General features: G+C 39.1%; 1 protein-coding gene across 11 annotated transcripts; it reads left to right on the top strand.

Moving 5' to 3' along the window:
* The first annotated feature begins 180 nt into the window (after window positions 1-180).
* Window positions 181-23,673, top strand: CEP83 (centrosomal protein 83). 11 transcript variants are annotated; one of them, XM_077934812.1, is made up of 17 exons: window positions 206-252; window positions 685-731; window positions 2,086-2,344; window positions 3,656-3,806; window positions 5,862-5,954; window positions 7,893-8,024; window positions 8,763-9,014; window positions 10,944-11,075; window positions 15,826-15,940; window positions 16,861-17,005; window positions 17,421-17,570; window positions 18,949-19,024; window positions 20,010-20,167; window positions 21,177-21,306; window positions 22,214-22,317; window positions 22,506-22,683; window positions 22,826-23,673. In XM_077934812.1, exons 3-17 carry the CDS (start codon window positions 2,196-2,198, stop codon window positions 23,015-23,017), a joined length of 2,157 nt encoding a protein of 718 aa, XP_077790938.1. In that variant the 5' UTR covers window positions 206-252; window positions 685-731; window positions 2,086-2,195; the 3' UTR covers window positions 23,018-23,673. The 11 variants fall into 11 exon arrangements, with proteins under 11 accessions (XP_077790939.1, XP_077790938.1, XP_077790937.1 ...); XM_077934811.1 differs by having other exon boundaries at window positions 207-252; window positions 685-744; XM_028747159.2 differs by lacking the exon at window positions 206-252 and adding an exon at window positions 307-369.
* The last annotated feature ends 871 nt before the right edge of the window (window positions 23,674-24,544 follow it).

The following is a 24,544-nucleotide window of genomic DNA, read 5'->3' as shown; positions in this document are numbered from 1 at the left end:
TTAAAGAACGCAAGAACCGCCTCCTCCGATTAGAACGGTCTCTACTTTGGGCGTAATCAAGCAGCGTTCCTGAGAAACGGACAAGCTAAGGGTTAACACGATTAGCCCCGCCCACTTTTGCCTTCGCGCGCCGCCTCCCGCCTCTTGCATCTATTGCATCGTGGCAACCACGTTTCCGCATTCCCGTGATGCCCCGGGGCTGGCGAAGATATTGTCCGGTGGGTTCCGGGCGCCAGCTGACAAAATGGAAAGGTAGGCGAGCATACGGGTCCCGGGAGGGCTCAGCGGAAAACGAGAGGGGCGGGGCGAGCGGAGCCGAAGCGCCATTTTTAAACAGCCGAGGCAACCGATGCCCGCCTGAGGTGGCGGGTAAGCGAGGAAGGGAAGGAGGCAGGGCTGGGCCGGCGGGGCAGGGCTGCTCCTGAGGCGGTTGGCGCTGCCCGTTTGCTTCGCGGTTCTCGTTCTTTCGACGTGGGTCGGTCAGCCGCTTTCCTTCGTGGGGGTTGGCGGGGGGGCTGGAGGCTTCCCTTCCCCGCCCGCCTTTCGCCTTCGCGACGGCCCTCTGAGGTAGGCCGGTGAAGGAAGACCGGCGTCTCCCCCCCCCCAAAAAAAAACCCAGTCCCAGTGAGACGAAACACGGAATATTGTCATCTAGGGCTTTTTCTTTTCTTTCCTCGCTATCAGGAACTTTGTTCCCGCGCCTCTCAGGTGGGCGCCATTGCCATTATAAGGTAGGCGTTCACGGTGAGTTTCTCTTTTTCTACAAAAAAAAAAAAAAAAAAGCACTGTAAAGTAATGCCACTCTAGATAGTTTCACCGGCCAAAGGGATTTTTTAAAAATACCGCCAAGGTGCTCGTAAGGTAATACTGGCTAACCGCTCTAGTTCTGCTGCTCTTAAAAGTTGCGTGCAATGTAGCTGCACTGATTTAAGCAGCTCTCTAGAAATAACCGCTCACAGTTTTATAAGCATTTGGAAACTTAACCACAAGGGGTCAGTATAATCCAAATGGATTACTGTCTTCTATATTGCACAATTAGCATCTATCCTAATATTTATTCCGGTATCTTTTATCAAGGCTGTTAATAATAATAATAAAACAGAAATAATAAAAGATATGGTTTGAAAAATGAATCTTTTAAAAACAGGGTGAGATCCAATGAGGAGACTTAGTCTCGGCCCCCCCCCCCATCTGTTTTGGGGAGCTGTGCAGGGTAGGAGAAATCCCATTGTGCAAGCAGACTTACACTATTGGATGTCACCCAGTAATCATACAACAAATAAAACTTCACCTATACACACTAGATGTGTATTTAATTTTTCAGCATGTAACTTTATTGTAAGTATTAAAATTTGTGTTTCAAATCCATTGACCTTTTAATTGCAAGACATTTTCTGGCAACCCCAGCTCCTCAAATTTTATTTAGTGGGCATGCTTTAAGCTCTGGTGTAAAGTTCTTTTTACTAGTTTAATGTTTGTGCTTAGTTTTGATTTATAGCCTATCCTGTGCCAAAGCCTGAAGGCTTGTATTTTTACTATTAATTATTTTCTCTTCCTCAATAAGTTTAGGCATAATGTGTCAAATAAACCAAATATTAATTGTTTTACAAAACAATATTAGTCATATCACATAGCTAAAACCATTGGTAGCTTCAGTTTAGTGCCTAGCAATGGCAGGGAAGATTTTAGCAAGGCATTCAATGCAGGCAAAGTGTTGAATATTATACCGGTTGTAACTTGCATCTGTCACAAAGTGGGATGCATTATCCTCAGAGGATATTGCACAGTTTGGCTGTCTTCTGTATAATCCTTCAGAGTAAACAGTCCTGCGGGAACAGAACTTTTGCACCCAAAGAAAAAAATGGTTTAGGTAATGGGGAAGTTTATGCAGTGCTTTCATAAATTAACTTTGTTTAATGTGGTTGATTTGAGAATGAAATCAGATTAAAACACACACACTATATATATGTATTTTCAAAGATACATGTCAGAGAAATAATGAAGCTTTTGAACATGTATTCAAAGCAGAGCCTTTTTAACCATGAATCCATTGACTACTAATTGGGTGCTTTTCTGTTTGTACAGGTAATTTGGCCTCAAGGGATTCCCTCAGGAGAGAAAGAGGTCTCTATGACGGTGGCAGGCTTGTGCTGACAGCTTTATTAACATTGTCATCTCATTAACATTCAGTCAGAATGGACACTTTTCCACATATCCTTTCATCAGTCGGTGGAAGTGGAGATCTTAGCTCACAAGCAGAAGTACAAAAACTGTTAAATGATGAAAGAATGCGGTGTGAACACCATAAAAACAATTACCAAACTCTTAAAGCAGAACATACAAGGTATAGTATGCTTTCTTTCTTTTTGATGTTGAGCTATTTAATTAAATGTTTTGATCATGAAAATAAAATGTAAGTTTTCTATAGCTAAACTAGTTGCAGTACTAATCAGATGTTAGACGAATAGTATTCAAGTTTAGCACACTGCTACAAACTTTTACGGGGGAGTGGGGGCCAGTTTGCAGGAACTTGATGACAACAGGTGGATTTGCATGGTTATGTCGCAGCCACCAGGGATGGGTAGACAATTTTTGGCTGGTATTCCCTCCTCAATGTGGAAAAGGCACCATTGCCCAAAGATACACAATGCACCTTCACACAGTGACGTCCTTTTCTGTGCCCTGGTATTTCCTGAGGGGACATACTGGGTGGGCATGTGTGCTGTTGGACGTTGCCTTCAGGCAGTGGCAACCAGCCCTTCCATCTGCCCAACATTATTTCTTTGGCCGGTATGGGCAGTGTACTGTTGAAGCTTGGCAAAAGCACACAAACTATTTGCCAAATGGAGCAGCCTCCATGCAGTTTTGTTTCACTTTGCCATTGTATTGCTTCTGGTTTCTGTGAATTGGGCCTCCATTTCTTGGGATGTTGAGATTTCAGTTATTTAGGGAACAATTCTAACTCTTCTCTGCTTGGTAGGGCTTTATGGAGTAGAAGGGTGGCAGATACAGCTCTCCTGCACAGAAGGTGGAGAATTGGCAGATTACTTTGCCAACCTGGAGGTGACCATCATGTGACTGTAGTAGGGCCTGCTTAGGATCCAACATATCCCAGGCCAGTTCAGCCCTGCCCCTAGAAAGTTCTGTTTTGGAGATTCCACTGGTTGCTGCCAGTGGGAATCCTGCTAATGGCACTTCCACATTTTTGGCAGGTGGGAGTCGAACTCTGTGCCAGATACAGGCTGCCAGGACTTGCACCCAATCCACTTCCCAATCCACTGGGGGTTGTATTGTTGTGCTAGTGTATTTAAAAATATGTACAATGTTGATTTTGTGTTTGTGTGTATTGGCATTTTCAGTATAAAAAAACTTTCTAACAGGAAGAAAACGTCAAAGCTGCCACTCAGAACACCTCCATGTTGTTGCTGCTCTTACTTCTTTCAATCTCTCCTTTTCTGTGCAGTCTTTTGGCACAACTCCCTATGTGTCATATTAGCTGTAATTAAGCCTAAGTATGTGTAACTGAAATGAACTGATATGCTTCCCCTGTTTATCCTACTTCCCCTTTCCTTTCCTTTCTCTGTTATCTTCAGTGTGCCAAGATATAGATCAGTAAACTGAAAAGCAGATACATTGTAAAATGATTTTTTTTCAGGCTTCAGAATGAATATACAAAATCACAAAATGAGCTCAAACAGTTGTTACGTGAAAAGCAGACAGTTCATGATAAATTTCAGTGTCTGCTCGGTGAATTCCGAGATGAATTGTTGGATAAATCAAGAGAAGTAGAGGAGTTAAAGAAGCAGGTGCGGCCACAATTCTTTCTTTTAAGTTACGTTATTCATACACAGTGTCTTAATCTACATTGCTAATTATGTCTGGTATTCTTGTTAAACTGTGACTGATATCTAAAGAATTGCAGTTGGGGGTATAGTTCTTACTTTTCTTACCACATATTTGTATTGTGGTAGTACTGCTCCTGTGACTCACCTTAGATCAGCCATGACCTGATAGTGAGTCCCAGCCCACTGGCTGAAGACCAGTGGCTTCGATCATGTAGGAGTACTTTGTGACTGTTTTTCTCTTCATTCAAAATATCTCCATGCCATACTCTGCTCAGTTTGAAAAATAAATTTGACATGAGGCATGGGAGCTGCCATTTCAAAAGAAGTTTAAAGACCCCTTTGACTCATGTAACTTGTTGTCTGGAACATGACATGCACTTTTACTTCAGTCGTACCTTGGAAGCTGAACGCCTTGGCACTTGTACATTTTGGCTGACGAATGCTGCAAACCCGGAAGTAAGTGTTCCAGTTTGCAAACATTCTTTGGAAGCTGAACATCCAGTGTGGCTTCCGATTGGCTGCAGGAGTTTCATGGAGCCAATCGAAAGCTGCGCCTTGGTTTCCAAACATTTTGGAAGTTGAACAGACTTCCGGAAAGGATTCCGTTCAGCTTACAAGGTATGACTGTAATGGCTTGCAGGGAGCATCTGATCCATTAGATGATTTTGCCCAGCTTAAATTGTTTTTCTCAGTTGAGTGGAGGAAGGGCAGGGTGTGTGAAATATAATCTGTCAAGAAATTTTATCTCTCCTGGAATATTGTACACTCTTATTTTTCTTCTTTGGCGATCACTCGTAGCCGAGTAAGATTGTCTTCCATGAACATGGTCTTAACAGCGAGTCCATAAGTGACTGTGGAGGCCAATTCTAGATCCAAACGTCCTTCCACAGTGGGGACATAGGTTTCCGGACAGGACATTAAGAAGGAGTGATACTGCATTTACTTATTTGTGTACATAGTTTATATCCAATTTCTTCTACATAGATATATGCTCTTAAAGTGGCTAAAAGAGTTGTAAGAATTGAAGTACAATATAAAGTCATAAATAAAGCATGCAAACTAAAACAGCAATAGCCAATTTAAGTAGAAGGTAAAATCATTCATGTCTAAGTTAAAGAATGCTTAAATTAGTAGTCCTAATATGCCCAGAAAACCATGAATTGCACTTAAATTATAATAATGAGATGTTTTTGGGAGGGCATTCCAAAGCTGTGAAGGGTCACTGCTAAAAAAAATATGCCTTTCTAAATATTTCATCCATATTAAAATGTTTCCCTAGCACATGTTCATGAATTTGAGAATATTATTTATTAATAACTTAATTCCACTCTTCTTTCAAGCAGCTCACGGCAGCTATGGAGTTTATTTATTTATTTAATTTTTACACCTCTTTATATTTCATAGAAATCTCTTAAGTGGTTTCTCTCCCCCCCCCCCCCAAGCATTTATCTTAATAACAACCATATGGCTTACAGTAGGTTGAGAGACAAGTTCCCAAGGTCATCCAGTCAGTTTCATAACTTGAGTAGGGATTTGTACCTGAGTCTCCATAGTCCTAGTTATTCATACTGTGTCTCAACACTGAATTTTTATTAGTTAGGTAGACTGTATACTATAATAAATATGCATCTACCTTTGATCTGTGTTAGGAATTGTGCAGTGCCGTTTTATAAATGTCTATTCACCAGCCAGCTGCATTGAGCTGAACATACCTTACTTCCAGGTATGTTTAAGACTGTAGATTTAGTTTGTATTTTCCTTTCGTTGAGTCATTTTGGCAGTTGCCCAGTGATGAAAACCTTGTTGTAATAGCAGTGTTCAAACAGATCCTATACCTTTTTATTGTTGCCAGTTCCAGTACTTTAGGAATATATGCAGCATAACAGGATAATATTGGAGTGTTTCCATCCTTAGGTGGGGGAACTCCAGATCTTTTAAGTGGCGGCATAATCTTCATAGAGACAAATGATGAAACTGTTGCTTACTTTCTTTTTATGTGTTTCTTCGGACATGTAGGTAATTACTCCACAGAAGTTAGAGTTGCTTAAAACAGAAATAAGAGACAACATAGAAGCACCTCTGAAAGAGAACCTTCGAAAGCTAGATAAAGTAAGTAGAAACAAAGTTTTCTATGAAATGAAAGTTTTATATCCAGCCTTTTCTTCAAAGTATAAAAATATTCTTAGTCAGCTAGCTCCATAATTAGTTACAATTTTTCTAACCAAAATATATTTTCCTATCTACTGTTACTTATTTGATGGACAGGAGAGGTCAGTGTTTATCTTCTTTCTGATAACATTTAAATATAAGCTAGTTAAATAACAAGGTGAGCTTAAAGACCCATGGATCGAAGTTATCTTGCCATGAAGCATAACAGTTTGTTTTAATTCAGCTTCCCTGGTTGAACACAACAGCAAGCAAATGTCTGAAAAAGTGAAATTAAATTCTGATAAAGTCCTCTCTCTGGCTACATAATAGAGGGAAAGTGTAGTGTGTAATCCTGTTTTGCTCAGGCACAGTCTGGCTCACCTATGTCATGCTAAAACTGGGTTAGTGTTCCATGCAAATACAACCATGCAATTCCTCCTGTTTTGTGATTAAAGAGGCTGGAGATAGGATCTTACCCACTGCACTATTAAGCTTTTGGACCCACGAGAGTCACAGAGGCTGGTACAACCCTTCAGTGACTAAAGGTAACAATAAGAGAAAGAACAGGATTCTCTTGACAGTGGCTCAAGGCTATCTCAACTAGGATATCTCAACTAGGGCTGAACATTGTTATGTTTTCAACATAACAATATATTACCAGTTAAACATAGTGATATTTCGCTATATCACAATATGCGAAATAAGGCTGGAGGTGAACATGGCAATGTCCTGGCAGCTGCTACTACTTATGGGTCTAACTCTGAAACTGAAATTTTTTTACTTAACATATTGTTACAACTGTTATGCTATAGTACTACTGTACCAATAGTAGCACAGTTTCTGTAAAATCAAAGTTGTAATTAGTAAAGTAGTAGCATAGATATCAAAGCTTCCCTAAAAATTTAATTACATTACTAAACAAGAAAAAGCAAATTCAGTGTCACACTTTTAGATATTCAGATATCCTTGGTTGAAAAACCCAGTGTTTTTTGCCGGCTGGTGGCTGCTGCTTCACAAAAACAAATGCACCACATACACCACCAACGGATGGGGGGTGGGAGACATACATAGACACTCGCACACCCAAAAGCAGTACGCACATCCAAATGAACGGGGGAATGACAGAAGATGGTCAAATGCCAAAGCAAGGTGTTTGTTTTTACTAACCCCCGTTTGTTTTTACTGAGGGGAAAGGGCTCCAGAATTCTGGACCTTGCAGGCTTTCCCTAAGTCAACTACCAGCCTGGCGCCTTTAAGCAAGAGCCTTGAGGGAAGAAGTCCCTGCTTGCCGGCTGGATGGCTGGGGAGACAGAGAGCTAACCATTTCTCAAAGTTCCATTTGGCGATATCTGCTTCACGATACTTAACTCAGCCTGTAGTAATTTGTAGTGAATTGCTGCTCCTGCATAAGACAGGGAAGGTTGACTGATAGTGACTGCTAACCGGTTTTCAAAGCTTTGTTTGGTGATATCAGCTGGGCAATATTTGAGTCAGCCTGCTGTAGTGATTTGTAGCTATTTCTTGTTGCTGCCGGAGGCAGGGAAGAGCTGACTGAGGTGGAGTTAGCAAGTGCTGCACACACAGGAAGAAGCATCGGCTTCCTGGTTTTTCTAATATTGTGATTTTTTTAATACCACACACACAATATGTGATAAATTGCAAAGTCATTTAAAAAAACTGTTATCATGATTTGATTTATAGCACAGTCCTAATCTCAACTGTTCTCCACTTCCTGGCAATATGACTCCACTACCGCAATGGTCACTGGCAAGGAGCATTCACCGTTGCTTCTGGAGCTTAAGCCAACCAATAGTATTACTGTATTTCTTTTGATGCAACTGTAAATGTAGCCATCAAAAACAATTAACAATTGTCACATATGTTCTTCTTCTTAATTAGGAAGCAGAAAAATGGAGAACAGAATATAACAAACTTCGCTATGAACATACTTTCCTTAAATCAGAGTTTGAGCATCAGAAAGAAGAACATGCCCATATTTTAGAAGAGAACAAATTAAAATATGAATCTGAGGTAAGGAAGAATATTTTAATATAAGAAAAACCATAACATTTGAATATGAATTTAATCAACCGTAATAAATTTGAACCCTGCCTAAAGCACAATCAGTCAGGCCTTCTGCTTCATGAATGTCTTAAGAAAAAGGAGGAAATATGCAGTTTACCATATGTTAACTTTAAAGTAAGTCTTGCTGCATTCAGTCAACTTACTCCCAAGTAAATGTGTGTAGGTCTGCAGCCTTACAGTTGTGATAATGAACTAATTGCATATTTCATTGTTCTACTGTTCTCAGTCAAGTGAAAACATATTAGAAAATGTGTTGATATTTTTCCTGGCTAAAAAATTACCTCAGGTGTGTTATTGCTTCCAGTTTTATGGGGGACACATTTTTGTCACTTTAATTTTTCTGTGAGGAACATGGCCTATAAAACATAGTGCTACTTTTACCAATGTATTGCTTATTTTGAATGAAATGAAAATGTGTTTTCATTTTAGAACAAATATATTTACTTCTATGTGCTTTTCTAGTACTTCTGGGCTTATTAACATATTGTTATATTTAAATACACTTTGACCAATTCCAAGCACAGGAACATGGTTTGTGCAAGGTGGGTTCTCATTCCCTCCCTCCCGTCTGCATACATGGTTGTGTATGCACCTGGTGCAAGGAATCATTGAATCTTTTGGGTTTTCTGAAATCACACTCAGACTGGAGTGGGCCCATAGTGTTGTCTGTTCAATTACTCATAGATAACGAGACTTGGCAAAGATAAAGAAGAATTGCATAATCAGCTGCTTAATATTGATCCTACAAGAGATGGCAAGCGTGTGGAAGCACTATTAAGAGAAAAGGCTCAACTAGTTCAGAAATTAAAGGGTTTTGAAGCAGAAGTAGCAGAACTAAGAGCTCAGAGGGAGAACTCTGGTATGCAAGCAGAAAATGTGCAAAGAATACAGGTGCGACAGTTAACTGAGATGCAAGCTACAACACGATCCTTGGAGGTAGGAGATTCTGATTGTCTCCCTACAAGACATAGTAAAGGTGTACACTGTGTGTTAACTTAAACAATGAGAAACTCACATCAAGCCATTAATGAGCTTGATTCTTCCTAATCAGATTCACATTTCCCTAATATTAATAAGATTACTTTTTTGCAAAGTAGTTCTGAAAAATATGACAGATTTATCTACAAAGTGATATAAGAGTTATGATATTTGGAATAATCATTGCGGAGTCTACAGGTTTGAACTTTTTACATGAGACTAAAAGTGGAAGGATATTTTACTCTGGTAAACAAACCTGTCTGTAGAAACAATAAATAAATATATAAGCTGAATAATATACTAAGGTCCAAAACATTCAATAAGCAAATTCTACAAATGGGTCCAGCAACAATATCTTATACAACTGTTCAAACTTATTAGGAGACTAGAGGTTGTGAGGGGGCATTTCAGGAGACTTGTATAGTACGGGAAGGTAAGTTTTTGTTTTTTTTAAAAAAACCCCATCTCCCTATTCTAATCACCCCTCGCCAGATCACCATATTTTTCCACCTATAAGACGTCCCCATGTATAAGACTCGGGGAGTCGGATTTAAGAAAATGGGGCAGATGGCCCAGAGTATAAGATGCCCCCTAATTTTTGACATTATTTTTTAGGGAAAAAACCTAGTCTTATACAGGGGAAAATGCAGTACTTTCTATAAGCTGTTTGCAGCTTGAGTAGACCAATTTCCTCTTCCCCCACCTTCAGTTTCCTATTTTCTTTTTCTTCAAAGGATCCCCTAGCATTGTGTGTGTCCAGGAAGTTCACAGGTTATTGTCAGGCTTTTAATGCAACTTGCATATTCTGTGAAGCTGGGGAGATGTCTGGGTAAATAGAAACCACTTCCTTATTTTTTATGACCCCGTTTTGCTTGCCAGCTGATAGCAATTGTATATGGTTGAGTGCCAATTAGAATAAATGGGGTCTGCAGGGCAATGCTGCAGTGTTATCCCCACCTATAAAAGCAGTTCCATGATAATGGCTTCAGACAGGACCACAATACCTCAAGAAATGTGTTTTATATGAACTGAACTGACCTGGACCCTGAAATCATTACCTGAGGCCCTTCTTTGGGTGCCTTCCCCACATAAGGTCTGGAGGGTGGCAACACAAGAACAGGCCTTTTCTGTGGTGGCTCCTTGTTTGTAGAATGCTTTCCCCAAGGAGCCTCACCTAGCACCTTCATTACATATCTTTAGGCGGCAGGTGAAAATGTTTCTCTTCAACCAGGCATTTGGCTGCTTAGCATTCTCTGCCCTTTTAAATGTCTTTGTGGGAGATGATCATTGGTTTGTTTTTGTTTTTAATTATGCATTTTGTGTTTTCATTTTGTATTTTTAAGTTGTGAACCTCCCTGTGATCTTCAGATGAAGGACAGTATACAAATTTTAAAAATAAAATAGGTGCACGAGCTTTATATTCCTGTTCAGGTCTGAGAGGGAGAGAGGCTGTTTTAGGAAGGTAGATGGGAGAAAGGACATTCCCTTCCCCCTTTCTGCTGCAGTGCTCCATGTTGTTGAAGAGCTGCCAGCCCCAAACCTGAGCATTTTATAACTATGCAATATCGAGATGTAGTTCTGGTGCTTGAACTAGCCCTAGCTTCCAAGGGGAGCTATTTAACTTCAGAGCAAATAAGCTAACCATCTAAAATATGTTAATGTAAGTAAAATGACCCACAGATCTCCAAAAAAAATTGAGACTTCACATGCTTACTTACTAGAAGTAATGGTACTGATTTTATTGGCCTCTTGAAACCAGTGCATCAGTCCCAGCCAGGTGGCGAGGTTTTGAGTGAAGGAACCTTACTTTTGTGCAAATAGGTTTAGAACTCTGCTTCAGGATTCATTTCTGTGAAGCAATTTAAGATTTCCTTTCTTAATTTTAAGGCTGAAAAACAATCCCTTAAGCTGCAGCTTGAACGCATTGAAAAGGAACTGCAGATGAGCAGTGAGCAAAATACGCTCTTAAGAAGCAAGCTACATAAAGCTGAACGAGAGATCAGTGCCTTGACAACTAAAGTAAGTATTTTGATGCTGTCAAGACAGTTTTTTTGGAGATGTTACCAGAACCATTATCACTAATTGTATCTTTGGAGACAAATTGTCTCTGTTACACGGCTTTATTTCTCTCCTTTTTCATAATTCAGTGCTTGAAAAGCCATGTTCTTATTGTCCTTGGATTTTTCTGTTGGCATGAAAACATAGCATTTTGTTTTTGGCACTGTTCCCTAAAGCAGTAATGACACCCACAAATCACATTTAATAACACTTACTATTGTGAAGATAGGAGGTTGTCTTATGCCACATCAGACTGTTGGTTGGTCTAGCCCAGCACTAATCAACTCTGAGAACTAGTTACTTGAGGTAGCAAACCGGAGAGAGAACTTCTGGCCTAATCTTTTCCTTGACATGCTTGTTTTCTGTGTGGAGGATAAATGTGCTGCGAGCTTTTAGTCATGTACAGACTGAAGTGATAGTCCAGAAGCAGTTTTACTGTGACCAGTGATAACATGGCTGCATGGGCATTAGCACTTGCATGAGTGGAAGTTCCTTGCATGTGAAAGTGGGATCAGTGACTTTTTAAAAAAAATCCACCTTGGTTGTTAAGATGTAAGGCATGCCTTCTCAATAGGTATATAAACAAGAAATTGCTGGATCAAGTTAATCTAAATAGCCAGTACTTTCGCTTGCGATCTCAAGATTCTCACTCTTTAAATGTTAGTGGGCTTTTATTTCTTGGATGGGGAGAATTGTAGTTTCATGTTCTCAGCCTGAAGCTTGTGCCAGATCTCACCTGTGATAACAGCCTATTTCTTAGAAAGCACCTTCCCCCTCCATCTCAATTCTGTTTGGGAAAGGGGGAAAAATAAGACGTCTTGCAGCGAGTCTAAGCTGCCTAAAGAGAAGGGGTGGAGATGGGATCCAGATTAAGATAGTTGTGCTTAAGTCACAATGGGACTTGATTTTAGTGGGAACTAAGTGCAATTGACTTTGTCTGGATCCAACCAAGGACAAGTAGAAAAATGCAAGTAGAAGCAAGAGGTTATGGAGACATGGGTTAATGGAACCTGATGTATTCAGGGTCAAAGACTGTGGCAACAGAGAAAAAGTACTGGGGGGGGGGGGAGTAGCTGGTAAAGTGAATGGAAATATTTGCTTTCATTTCATATTGTTTCCTGTTCTGGTGGAGCCACTTTTAACCTGATATTTACCACAATATAGAGATAAACAGCATTAATAGCTGCTGAGTGTCATGCGCCCAGAAAGTGGCTTTCAAATATTTACATATTTTGAGCCTAAAATAAGTATATTCCCAAATAATTTCTTACGTTAGAGCAGGAGACTTCCCCTGCAGCTATGTAAATGGCTTAGAGGCATTGTTCCTCATATTATTCTGTTTTCTTCCTTCCGTGAGGGCAAAATAGAAACTATGTTTTAAAGCACAGAAGCACAAAAACAGAAACTGGGTAACCACAAGATGACTGTTGGAGATTGTAGAAATGATAAACTGTGATCTTTCATCTTAACGGCCTTCTATGTACGCTGATACCTGCAGCAGTAGCTATTATTAAAGAAGCCAGGCATCCATATGATAGAGAATGGAGCTGCAACTACTTCAGTGTGGAATAAGTCTTATTGTGAGAATTAACATTAAGTAGAAAGAAAGTATAATAGGGACGCGGGTGGCGCTGTGGGTTAAACCACAGAGCCCAGGACTTGCCAATCAGAAGGTCGCCACTTTGAATCCCTGTGACGGGGTGAGCTCCCGTTGCTCGGTCCCAGCTCCTGCCCACCTAGCAGTTCGAAAGCATGTCAAAGTGCAAGTAGATAAATAGGCGGGAAGGTAAACGGCATTTCCGTGTGCTGCTCTGGTTTGCCAGAAGCGGCTTAGTCATGCTTGCCACATGACCCGGAAGCTGTACGCCGGCTCCCTTGGTCAATAAAGTGAGATGAGCGCTGCAACCCCAGAGTTGGTCACGACTGGACCTAATGGTCAGGGGTCCCTTTACCTTTATAAAGGAAGTATATTAAGGAAGCCCACTTCCCTACTGGTCAATCCCCCCCCCCCCCATCAGCTCATGCACAGTGGGCATGTTACCTCTTTTTCCTGGAGGAAGAGGCAGGCCACCTACACCCCACCTGTGCCAAGTTGCCTTAGCACATGTGGGTGGCACTGGAGGAGGCAGCGGCTTTGGAACAGGCAGAAGCTGTGCACAGTGACACTAATTGTCTCCATGGCTGGCTGTTGCCTTCTTCCTCCCCACCTCCTTTCCAACATCGTAATATGCCGCCATATCGTGATATTTAGCTGGTGGTGTATTGCAATATTGGAAAGCAGATACTGCTCAGCCCTACAGGAAACCACTGAAAAGGATCTCCAAGATGTTTTGGAGGACAATAGCTCAGAGGTGTGCTTTGTATGCATCTCCAGGTAGGGTGAAGGAGAGCCCTCTGTAATCTTGAAATGTCACTGCCAATTACTGTGGACAGTTCTGAGCTAGATGTAGCAGTGGTCTGACTTGGTTTAAGGCAGCTTCATATGATCCTGATCAGCAGTGATACAAAATCTAACATTTTTAACTAGAATAACCATTGATGACAGGTAGAAGGGATGTGGTCAAACCTTGTGATGGGTAAATGACAAATGGAGCTTCCTTTTTACTTTAAGAAAATCAGTGTCTTAACTGTAGTTGCTTAATCAAATACTAATTATTAAAACTTGTGTAGCTTCTACACTGGCGGTTGTGATTACATTTGACATTGAAAAGCGCTTTCTCCTACTGCTTAATTCTCAACAACCCTGTAATTACTGTACTAGGAAAGTTTAAACTAGAATTTCGGTTCATTTCAGACAATGATTGTCTTCAATGTTTTGATTTTTCTATTGAAAAAACATTGTTACTTACAAGGCAGGAAGACAGCTGCTTCGGTTTTACATTGTGTTGGGTTTGTGATGAAGCACATTGAAATTTCTTCTCCAAGGTTAGCTATTTGCAAGTGACATATAGGAGATAGATGATCTGCCATAATACTGAGCCAATTATACCAGGCCAGTGATTTTAATGGCATAGTTAAGACTAGTACTTCTCTAGCATGAAGGCTTATGTTGTCAAGGTGACAGATTGCCTCGCAGAACATTGAACTCAGTAAAAAGAGCAAGTTGCCAAATTGTGTGCATCCTCTGTGTGTCTGTTTTAAAATCTCTTAAAACACTGTAGATGTTTTAGACATCTGAATGCTGGCCTTTAAGGATGCTCTTTTATGTTAACACCTTAATGATAGTACTACAGGCAGGTCCCAGTTTCTGAACAAAATGTGTTCCTAGGAAATCACTTGTTAGAAAGCATTCGCATAACAAGCTGACGATTTCCATTTTTTGCTATGGAAATATTTCTAATCTGTGGTCTCTCTCCCTGTACTGCCGTGGTTACTTCCTAAAATGGCTGCTGCCAACTAGTAGAAGAGAGACAAAGGAAAAATTGAATTGTCCAGTCTCTCCTGCTCTCTTGATTTGTCCACTCTCCCTCCTTGTACCACCACCATGGTTTCTGCCTGAAAATGGCTGCTGCCGACCAGCAAAGCACAAACAAAGGAAGTAGACAAATGGCCTGTTTGGATATCTGAATCAGCCGTTCACATAGTGAGGTTTGAGCATAATTATGTTCAGATAACTGAATTTGTTTTGATAGCAGTACCTGCAGGTATTGTATCCCAACTGATCAGCACAGCTTGGAATGGATTGAGTGCATTTCTCAGCAGTGCTCATAAATGAACGAAAAACTTTGTATTCCCACATAGCTGTATAGTATTTTTATTAGAAATGAGGTTGACAGTTTCATTTAAACATTGACCTAAATGCTTAAGCCACTTGGCGCTAATTTGCATAGCTCCAGGAAATAGGTTTTTCATGTGAAATTGGTTTGCATGTGTCTATGTGCACAAGCATGTGCATGCAAGCAAGCCCTGGTTCAGACAGAAAGTTTTCATGTGCAGAGGTGCCTTGTTACAGGTTGTATATATGTAGCAGGTGTACATGTGTATCAGTTATTACCTAGTCACAGTTCTTATTAATATCTGTTGCAAGTTATATAATAGCAGATTGCAGTATTCATTAATATTTGTTTGAAATTTTATCTAAGAATTCTCAAATAATATTTGTGTGTGCAAAAGAGAGATGGAGAACCCAGCTCCTGTCAAATTGGGTGTAAGGAAGGTGCTGATCAGATGAATGCAGTCTGTTACAGGTACATGACACTAGATTCCCCTATTTGGTCAGACATTGATGAGCATAACCTGAAAGCTTTTATGGTCTATTTTTAATCCCCCCCCCCTGTAATTCCCTACTTTGGAAATTAATTTGTTATCTTTAATATACTACCTTTCTACCAAGGCACCCAAGATGCCTGAAAGAATATAGTGTTGGGGTCTGACAGACCTCTATAGGGATGGTGTTCCATTGTGTGAGTGCCACTGTTGAAAAGGCTCTGCTCCTAGTGATTTCCCTGCCACATCTCATTTGGCGATGACACCCAGAGCAGACTGTGTATTTTTAATGGTTACCATTTTAAAAATATTTTTCATAAATGATTTCAGCTACCATATTTCTAGCTTGGGGAACTCCTCCTATGGAAGCAGGAGAAAACCTCAGAATCTTTCATCCAGAAGAAGATAGGAGGGATTCTTGCATGATTTTATCCTCCTTGAGCAGAAAGAGGCAAAAAACTGTTCTGATCAAAACTGGAAATTGATAAAACATTATCTTCTATAGGTTGAAGAACTTAAGCATTCACACAAGTTAGAAATAACAAACATCAAGCTGGAAGCGGCAAGAGCTAGGACTGAGATAGAAAGAGAAAGAAACAAGATTCAAAGTGAAATAGATGGTAAAACTTTATTACTTCAGTGACTTGTTATTGCCACCAATTATAGATACAGAATTTTGTCTTTGAGAAAAATTTAGAACAGTCCAGTAAGTACTGTCATGCAGCCATATCCCTTTCGCTGGGATACTTTCATTTTAATGTGTCACTTTCAATAAGCTGCCATGGTTTTTGTCCAACATGTAGCCCCCACTGCACCCAGCTATGTGCTCATATACCTGTAAGCTGACATAACAGAAGTAATCATGGATATAATTAGTGTAATTCTTAAATTCAGTGGGGACTTTTTGCCATAACTGTCATAGCTTTGTGAATATTTAATTTTTACATTTTTAATGTGATCTTTTTCTGGGGTTGGAGGGATATTGTAGCATTTTAATGATAAAGTAAAAGATGAATATATTCTCATATTGCAATAATTGTGTGAACCCTCTCTTAAATGAGAATTGTCACCTTGTAACTATCCATTCATGATTATTTATACTTAGATGCTCCCATTAATGCCAGTAGAAATAGTGTCTAATTTTAATTCTATAAATGCATGTGGAATGCATTTCTGGTGAAGTTTGAACACATTTAAATGTCATTGATTTTCCCACAGGTGAAAGTTAAACAGAAACTTAACCTTCCTTCTGAAACTTGTGGGACATAGGCTGCAATCCTGTGTGCGTGTACTTGGGAGTAAACTTCACTGAACCCAGTGGGATTTACTTCTAAGTAAATATTCATTGAAGGTTCTTAGCCTAATTCTATAATACTTTCCTAAAGCTACACTGCTTTAAGTAGTGGGAAAGTTGTGGGCAAAGTTGTACTTGACTGTAGGAAAAATGAATGGTGGCTTAGGTGAGTGAGCAACAGATTCAGTTTTATCAGCTGTGTAATGATTTTCAGAGCTTTCAAATACTGTAAATGTTTAAAAACAGGTTTACACTCAGATAATGAAATACGTAAGAAAACACTTGAACAGCACAAGATGCTTTTAATAGAAAAGGATCGTGAATTAGTACGCAAAGTACAAGCTGCAGAAGAAGAAGGCTTCCAAAAACTTGCAGCATTACAGGAGGAAAAGTAAGTATGTTCTTGTATGTTTTCTTCCCTTGCTCCAAAAGAGTTTAAAATTGTAGCAACTTCCCTGCCTATGAATATAGTCATTGTGCATTATGTTCCAGCTATAAAATTGCTGCTGCTAGTTGCTATTGCTACAGTGGACAGGGTGTTTTAAACACATCTCACATTGCTTCAGTATTCTGAAATCACTCTTGACCTGTCCAAGGAAGCTACTGAATTAGTTGTTACCTGGCTATGAAATCTGTGGATGGGAGCTTCTGCTGTTTCTGCACTAACCATGGAACACTGAAGCTATGCCAGCCTAGTAGAAATGTTCTCTCTCACATATATATGTTTATATATGTGTGTTTGTGATATGATTTTAAAAAACAAAAATCTGTTTTTCACAGCTCTTAAACACTCCATAATGTTTCAGGTTAGAACTTGAAGCCAGATTATCTGAACTGGAGAAAATCAAAGTGGAGCAAGATACTCAGAGGCAGTTGGAAAAGGATGAGTACAAAGAAAAGTTATCTGCTCTGCAGGTGGCAGAAGAATCCAGCAGAAGGGAAATCAAGGATCTTAGGTAATTTGTAGAGGTTTTAATTCTATTTAGGAATTGGAGTTTTTAACACTTTATCAGAAAGTGTTATTGCCTGCTGAACAAAGCCCTTGACACTTCACTGCTTGTGTCTAAGCTGGGCAGATGTTTTTGTTTCTCCAGAAATGGGCTTGTAGAAATAGATATTTAATTGGTAGACCCTTGTTTTGCACCATTTTCTTTGCCAGCTGAAGCATGCTGTTGCCTAAAGTTATTCTTGAAACTTCTACATTTGTTCATAATTACACAATATGTGCACAATACGCCATAAAATACAGTGAAGAAACTGATAACTATTGTATTAGATTTTTTAAAAATTATATCTTTTACAAACATATATCACTAAAAGTTGTTTGGAACCAGTCCTCAATACATGCATTGTTACTCCCATTTATTTCCTCAACATCATTTCTCTCCTGCCCTTCAAGTTTGTCTTTCCAGTTTCAATATTCTCTAAACATTCTATCTGTTAAGAACTTTGGATCGTCTTGTGAACTTTTTATATATTCAACCATGAATTCATACCCATTTACACTCTGATGCACACAACACAGAGAAAATCAAATGAGTCAAAGAGGTCACAAGGAAAAGAAAAGGAGAGATTAAAAGAAAAGTGGGAAATTCAAGTCAAGCATAGCAGCAGGTGGTCTTCAGTTTTGTGGCCTTTTAAACTTTTTATCTGTCAAAAATGTCTATACCTCTTCTTTGTATACTCAAATCCACTTAACTCTTAGAGTCCATGTATCAATGTATGTTTTTTATACTATATTTCCAATATGCAATAATTACCTTAATTTAAATGCCAGTTTTGCCGTTCTAATCTTAAGCATTTTGTTCCTTCAAGTTTGAAAGAGCTGGGATGTTTCATAATATCATCACTCCATAAGATCACTTTCCACATTTTCCTAGGACCGACTTAGCATGCTTAGCCAGTTCTCAAAATTCAGCAGTTACTGGACATTTTCATTATATATGTTTCAAAATGTTTCCCTGGCCCCCACACTTCCAACAGCTATCAATATTAACCTATCAATATTAAAACATTCCATTGGATGCTCAGTGCATTCTGTGTGGAATATTCTGCTGAATTAGTCTTAGGTATATATCCAAGCCTGAGAGAGGGACAGTCTTATCACATTCATAAGCTATTCTGGTAACTTCTTTTGACGGAAGAGCAGGATAAAAATTATTTAAGTGATAAATATAAAGTTAATGCTGTGGAGTCTCTTTCCAAAATGCTGGAAATTAGTTTTTCATTTAATTCCATAGTTCCACTCTTGTGTCAGATTTTGTTTAATTTAAAAATGTCAATCTAGTGTAGACTTTTTAAAAATCACAAATCCTACTTTGTATTCATTTATAGGCTAAAGATTCAACAGCAAACTATTCATTCTGAGGAGCTTGAAAAAGAGAGAAGTGAAAATGCTAATCTAAAGGGGGTAAGGATTCAACATCATGTTCTGTCATCTTCTCAAATTAGATCACATGACTTTCCTGCTTTAATTGTAGCAGCTTGTATTGAAACCAGCATATGATAACAGGTGTGCTTGTCAGTAGTGTCTGGCATGCAGATGTGCATTGCATCTGAACAGACTTGTTACGTTATCATGCCAAGTAGCTGTTGTCTTATTCTTTATGAATCTCTCCTGTTCCTTTTTAAAGTGACTATCATCACATCTTATGGCAGTGAATTTTGGAAGTTAGTTATTTATGTGCTGTGTGAAGAGGTACTTTCTTTGCCCCAACACGTCTACCAAACACTTAACACTGGGTGACGAGTTGTTTTCCTGCGGGACTAATTTGTATAGGTGACTCCTCCTTCTTGCTCCAGGCCATGCTAGATTGTCTTTAATGCACCTTCTGTGGAAGGTGCTAACTTACCTCCAGTTCTGCTCTGAGAAAACAACTTCCACAGTTTATTTAATATACGAACTTGCAGCTGTATGCATATCACTGAAAAATAATACAATACTTTTAAGAGATGCAAAAATGGCACACGGGAAAAATAAGAAAATGGCACAACTTGGCACGTGCGGGGAGGGGTGCAGGAGAGCAGGAAAAAATGGCCTTCATGTGAGTGTTTGGGTGCAGAAAAGGTTGTTGGAGAGGGTGATTAGAGGAGGCCAGAGAGCCTTACGGAGAGGCTTGGAGAAACGATGGAGGCTTTTCAAGTGGTGTTCAGGGTGGCTTTTTAAACTGACTGCAAGTAGGCACTCATTTGCAGACGTCTGTAGTAAATGCACAGGGAATAGGATAGGATCTATGGCACATTGGGTTGGGTCCTGTAGTATGGCTCCACTTCCTATTGCTCACATGTAACTCCTACAGTTGAGTGATGTGTACATAGGGCTTATATGCTGTTTGGTGGGACTTCTAGAGCTTTGATAAATGATTTCATGGATCATTTTTATGTTTCTTTTGCAGCGCATCCAAGATTTGCAGCTCCAAGTGGCTTCTCTGTCACAGTCAGAGAATAACTTGCTAGTTTCCAATCAGAAACTGAAGGAAATGATGGAGAGATTAAAACATGAATGTCAGAATGCGAGAAGTCAAGCAGAAAGGGCTCAGTTAGATTCAGAGAAGTATGATTTCATTTTTAATATTTTTAATATTTTGCTACTGTTGTCTCAAGAAAGTAAAGTACCGTGGAGAGTAAATGGCCCCAGATGTTTATCTTGCCTGTATTGTGAATTTCCTCTATTATGATAGATTTGAAATGTGAATTAATTACCGTATGTCTTGGTTTCACTACTTATTTGATAGCACTGATAACCTGGATGCAATCCCATGTACACTAATGTGGAAGTAAGCCTAATTAAGCACAACATGCATAGGAATGTGCTGCACATTAAGATGATATATGTAATGTTGCCATAAAAACACATAGACTCTCTAGGTAGAATTGTGACATAAAGATTTATTAACTAATTATGCCTTTTCTGTAGCAGGAAAGTAATTTACCTTGTTCCATTAAGTGTGAATGTAGCCTGTACGTATAGCCATGTACTTAGTTACCTCTTAATCTATCGTCTGCCTCTCATAGCAACTCACAGTAAAAACAATACAGTACGATCACATCTTGCACACAATTAACTTGCACAATTGTAGTCTTGAATGGTTGAAAGTTGGGTGGTTGAAACTGCTTTTGCATTGGGCTTTCCTGGTGCAGAAAGAGCTTTTAAAATCTCCGGATGCTTGCTGGGCTCTGGGATGCTCTTGCAAGATCTCACAGGAACTCAGGCAGCTCTGTGAGATCTCAGGAGAGCATCCCAGAGCCTGGTAAATGATGGTCAATTTTCTCTCTGGATGGATATTTGGACTCACAGGAGCCTTTAATTACTTCTACTAACTCATTTAAAAGGCCATATAGAAGTGCCCCAACATAGTTTTGTAAATGCTGATTTAGCACTTGACATCCTGCAAGTATCAGATCACCTTTCCCATTGTTTATGGAATTGTAAGAAACATACATTCTAGGTACGTCTGGATTTCATTTAGCCATGTTCGATATACTCAGCGCATTCATGAATGTGGTGATTTAACTGTGGATTTGATATGCAAGAGCAACAATTGCTTTTTTCCCCCCTCCAGAAATTTGGAAGACAAACATGTTGAATGGCTAGAAGAAAAACATAAACTTATTCAGCGTATTACAGAGGTAGAACAGAAGTATAACCAGATGAAAGAAAAATTGCACCGGGCAGCAGTTGCTCAGAAAAAGGCATGTCACTTACAACGTATATCTGAGGGAAGCTTTTTCATTCTGGGTTAGCTAAAATTATGCTTCTATAACAGGATTCTAATTGTAGCCAACATAATGTTTGTAATTTGTAAAACAAAATATTGACCTCTATTGCTAAAAGCTTTTGTGTTTTAAATGGCAAAAAAAGGGAAAAAAAAGCTGTGATAGCATCAAGAAATAACCCTAGTTGTGACATCTGCCGGTAATTTTTGTTTGTGGATAGATATTAACAGCTACACACCAAAGCTTTTTAAAATATTATTATTTTTAAAATATGTAGCTATATTTTTTTCCTGTGGAAAAATGCAAGTGTTGCAGAAATATTTTCACAACTTTGCAGAGTACCAGCGACCTTTCTTTCCCTCTCCCCCTCCACACCAAATAAATTAACAGGGAATTTCAGTGACTGAGGAGAGAAAGAAGCACAAGGCTTTGTCCCACTACTTGATGTCCTCCTAGTAGGATGTGTTGTTCTTTCTGTTCCTCTTTCCAAAACATATCTTTTCAGTCAGGGTCTCTGTTTGCATCATTCCTGCTAGCCTTTCCCACTTTACAAATGATGTTTGTAATAAAATGACAATAATGTTGTCTCTCTTTTGGTAATCATAGTTAACTCCAAATGGATATGTCCCCGCCCCCCCCATAAAAACACCAATTTCGCAAATGCTTCCTCCCTCATACTTGATTATTTTTCTTATTGTAAGTAGGTTGATGTGCTCAGTATTAAGTACCTCCTTCCCAATGAATATATGTACATAATTTGAGAATTTGGGGATAAGACTCCAATTAGAGCATATGGGTTAGAAAATGGTATGCTGCATTGGAGGTCAACAATCAAATGAATGTTTGTTTCTCTAACTATACATAGCATTTGCCCTATTTGCAGAGGAAGACACTTAATGACAAAAAGCAAAAGAAGTTACTGGAGAAGATAGAGCTGTTGGAAGCCAAGAGAGAAGAACTGGAAACAGAAAACCAGGTGCTAAATAGGTAGATTGAGATCTTGCTTGCTCTTGAATTTTGTTACGTTTCAGAAACAAAACGACTGTTGTCATTACTTAAGGTTTAACATTGCTTCCAAAATGAATTTTTTGCTGCATCACTTGAGATGGCGTTGGTGGTAAAGTTTGCATGTTTGAAGACAATGTCCTGTTTGTTTCACCTCTTGACTATTTTAGGCAGAATGTTCCTTTTGAAGAACATATTCGCCTTCAGAAAAGACTAAAGGATTTGCAGCGGAGACATAACGAATTCCGCAGGTTAATTTTGTTTCCCAACATCCCAGTGCTGAATCAAGTAGGCTTATTGTCTTCAACTCCAATACCTGGAGCAGAGGCATCCTTCCCTTTCTTGCCGGTAGGTGATAAGCTACATAGGCATTCTCAAAGAGATGGTTTAAGGTGGTGATAACAAGCACAACATCAGATTGCAATGAAAGTGTTAGTCATAGAATATCTCTCTAAATGTTAAACATAATGGGTTGCTTCTTAATTTCAAGGAGGAACAGCATCAAAAAGAGCTTTCCCTGCTTCGCAAGCGCTTGGAAGAACTAGAAACCACCCAGAGGAAACAGCTACAAGAGCTTGAGGCCTCTACTGAACGAGCTCGGTCAGTAATAAGCACGGACTCCAACTCTGATAGACATAAGCTTGTTGAAGAGTATGGTCTACCAGCTGGGGATGCCAAATAAACACTTGACTCTAAAGCATCATATACTTTTTGTCCTTTGCCAAAAACACACCCAGAAGTGCCTTGAAGTAGAGGATAGTCTGCATCATTTTCTATATTTTTAATTGTTTTTTAAAAGCAACAACAGCAATAGAATTCAAGAAAAAAATGTGTGGGTTTTTGTGTGTGTGAGTTCTTCTAGTTTAGATTATAGGAGGAGATCCATCATGTTGCACTAAAGCTTTTTTTTTCTAACAAGACTTTTCTCAAGTCACTTAGGGAGTGCAGTAGCTGTGTGGAAAAATCCCCCTTTCCAGTTTGATCATGAAGTTCTCCATCTTTCATCAGTACTGTGAGCTTAAGGCTGGCATCATGTAATTAAAAATACTGAAACAACCCAAAACATTATTAGTCGAACCCTAACAACCCGAACAACCCGAACAACTAAAGGCAGGTAAAATTCTGGGAATATGATCTCTGCCTTTATACTTTATTATCTGCACTTTAATATGATTATAAAGGATATCAAAAGTAATCAATATTTTAAAATGATTATGAATTATGGATATATGCTTTTTACCTTTATACCGAGAGATGTGTGCGGTGCAAAACAATTTTTGTTTGTTAACAAAAAAGGTGAACAAATCTATTTATTATAATATATTTTTGTAAAATCTACTTCCTTGTTGTGTGTTATTTACTTGCAGCAGTAGTGTAAGAGCACTGATTTTCTTATTTTAATATAGGGGTAGATAATTAAAATATAGGGGTTTTTTGTTCCTACCTAAGTGCCCTTGATTACCATGCAAATAATTAAAAATACACCTAGTTCCTTTTCTTCGTGCAACAGTGAAAATACCGCTTTTGTGATGGCATATGTGTTGGAAGTTGCTCAGAGTTTCATGCTGTTCACCTAATGCCAACCAATTTTGGGTTCTGTGTCTAATGGGGAACAAGCCATGCAGAAGAACGGTCATTTTTCTGGTGGTTCTAGATATTATTTCAGATATGAAATAATCTACAGTTTTGGAGACAGACTCAACACTGATTGTAGATGAACTATGGTGGCTCTGCCCCTTCCTGCTGTAATCTAGACAACTCTTGTCAAGCAGTCTTGCATGACAATTCATTAAATTTGTTTTCACAAGCAGTTTGGTTAATCTTAAAACTATCAGGTAATCACAGAGAATCCAAAAGCTATGGTTATCATTTTGGGCTGTGGTAGATTTTTGCTATGTCTTGAGTAATTGGGTCTAGGGAAGAAGTGGAAGATTTCCTCAACAAACTGATGTCTGGTGGATGAAGAGATCACCTCAATTCCTGAATCATCGATGAACAAGTAAAAGGAATATTCACAGGTAATCTCTGATCCCTTCATATGCTGTATGTAACTTTAATATCAAAGTGCCATGTATGCTGAACTGCAAATATTAGAAGGCAGCAATAAGGTCTAGAAAGCATGCAAGGTATACTTAATGCACCAGGATATATTATTTTAGAACAACTGTGTCACTATACTTCTTTGGCTCTGAATAAGGCTGGGCCTTCT

This window comes from Podarcis muralis, chromosome 10 (assembly GCF_964188315.1).
Source record: "Podarcis muralis chromosome 10, rPodMur119.hap1.1, whole genome shotgun sequence".
Lineage (NCBI taxonomy): Eukaryota > Metazoa > Chordata > Lepidosauria > Squamata > Lacertidae > Podarcis > Podarcis muralis.
This window is presented reverse-complemented; position numbering and strand designations above follow the sequence as displayed.

Coding starts and splice junctions, on each gene's coding strand:
- CEP83 (XM_077934813.1), top strand. CDS start 2,196: ATGGACACTTTTCCACATATCCTTTCATCAGTCGGTGGAAGTGGAGAT. Junction 3,807..5,861: donor TAGAGGAGTTAAAGAAGCAG/GTGCGGCCACAA, acceptor TCGGACATGTAG/GTAATTACTCCACAGAAGTT. Junction 9,015..10,943: donor CTACAACACGATCCTTGGAG/GTAGGAGATTCT, acceptor CTTAATTTTAAG/GCTGAAAAACAATCCCTTAA.